A 1,846-nucleotide genomic window follows, 5' to 3' on the forward strand; every position below is an offset into this window, starting at 1 on the left:
CCTCCCTGTTCCTGCCTTGTCCCTTGCCCCGGCCCTGTTTTCCTTTAGCCTTCCCTTTGCCTTCCCCTTAGCCAGCTCGCCTCTTAAAGGCACTGGGCCTTTCCCTTTTCTTGTTTATCCAGTAGTGGTGTTCTCCCTTAAAGGGACAGTGCCTTTTTTCTGATTGTTTTCAATAAATGCCCGTTCTTGGCTTACTCTCATACCTGTCTTGTGTTGTGCGATTGGGGTCGGTTACAAACCATAACAGTATTGTCAACAAGCATGCAGCAGTCTGAAGTGCACAGCAAACTAGTTTTCCCAAAACGAAAATGTAGCTACGTTTCTTGTGTGAGTTAGGAAATGTTTTGCAACATTAATTAATTAAATGTTAGTTGTAATTAATATAGGCCATGTGAAACCTTCCACTGATCTAAGGTGGTGATCATCCCTCATACGAAGTCGAGATGACCCACGCTACAGGCCACCAGCAACAGTGTGTTTACCAACACCGGAAAAGCATCAATTTAAAACAAAACGCGTCACCGCAGATTACTAATCTTGCTCCCAGTCTCTAGTCAAGTAGCTTGGCTCGCTGGAAATGTCGGATTATAATGCAATCTAAAGAATTGTGAGACATAATTAACAGAGAAAGGTATAGCTTCGCACCATGGTGAAGGCGCAAATTGGTGGTTTGAAGCGTCCACAAACACACCAGGGGTCTCCAAATGGTTTAATTCTGATGGCACATATTTCTGCCTGCTGACCCATTTGGCGCTAAATTCCTGCAATATTCATAGTTGTGTATTTTAGCTCTTTTTTGGCGAGGAGAAAACACAAGCGGCAGAGCATTTTGGCAGCACAGAGGAGGACAGGGTGGGTTGAGTCTACATGGCTCTCATGTAGTGTTTAAGACCAGCCCTCTGACTGAGCTTCAATATCATAATTCTAGTTGTGTGTTGAATCTGAGACAGAACGAGAGAAGATGGCAGAAGTCCCTCCAGCTCCAGCTCCCGCCGCTCCGGCTAAGGCCGCCAAGAAGAAGGCAGCTCCCAAACCTAAGAAGACAGGTTCCAGCATCAGTGACTTGGTCGTCGAGGCAGTGTCTGCTTCTAAAGAGAGGAGCGGTGTGTCCCTGGCAGCCGTGAAGAAGGCTCTAGCTGCCGGTGGCTACGACGTGGATAAGAACAAGGCCCGCGTTAAGACCGCCATCAAGAGTCTGGTGACAAAAGGAACTCTGGTCCAGGTCAAGGGTACCGGAGCCTCCGGCTCTTTCAAGATCAACAAGGCTGAGGTTAAAGCCAAAAAGCCTGCAAAGAAAGCAGCTCCGAAAGCCAAGAAGCCAGCAGCTAAGAAACCTGTCGCGGCCAAAAAGCCCACGAAGGCAGCAACGAAGAAGCCTACTGCCGCCAAGAAGTCTCTCAAGAAAGTCAAGAAGGTAGCAGCCGAGAGTCCCAAGAAGGTAGCAGCCAAGAGTCCCAAGAAGGTAGTAGCCAAGAGCCCAAAGAAGGTGAAAAAGCCTGCTGCGCCCAAGAAGGCCCCAGCTAAGAAGGCTGCCAAGCCCAAAGCAGCTAAGAGAGCAGCTCCCAAGAAGAGATAAGCGTTTGAACAGAACGTTGTCTTTAATTCAACAAAAGGCTCTTTTAAGAGCCACCCACCACTTCCATGAAAAGCAATATTGTACTCTAGTGTGGAAGTGAAGAGGGTGTTCATATTGATTTCCACGAGTTACTTCCAGCACGGCAACAAAGCAACTTTATATATTATATAAATATGGAGAATATACCACAACAAAATCTATATAAAATATAGATCAGATATATTCTTAATTAGAGAATGTTGATTGTTATTAAGTCCGGTTTGATTAGTG

General features: G+C 46.3%; 1 protein-coding gene across 1 annotated transcript; it reads left to right on the top strand.

The window, feature by feature from the left end:
- Window positions 1–961: 961 nt before the first annotated feature.
- LOC311240663 (histone H1-like) lies at window positions 962–1,576 on the top strand (the record flags this gene model as incomplete). Its single annotated transcript, XM_084329235.1, has 1 exon — window positions 962–1,576. The coding sequence occupies one exon, from the start codon at window positions 962–964 to the stop codon at window positions 1,574–1,576; it is 615 nt and encodes a 204-aa protein (XP_084185361.1).
- Window positions 1,577–1,846: the final 270 nt, after the last annotated feature.

This window comes from Notolepis coatsorum, assembly GCF_963971535.1.
Source record: "Notolepis coatsorum genome assembly, chromosome: 14".
Lineage (NCBI taxonomy): Eukaryota > Metazoa > Chordata > Actinopteri > Aulopiformes > Paralepididae > Notolepis > Notolepis coatsorum.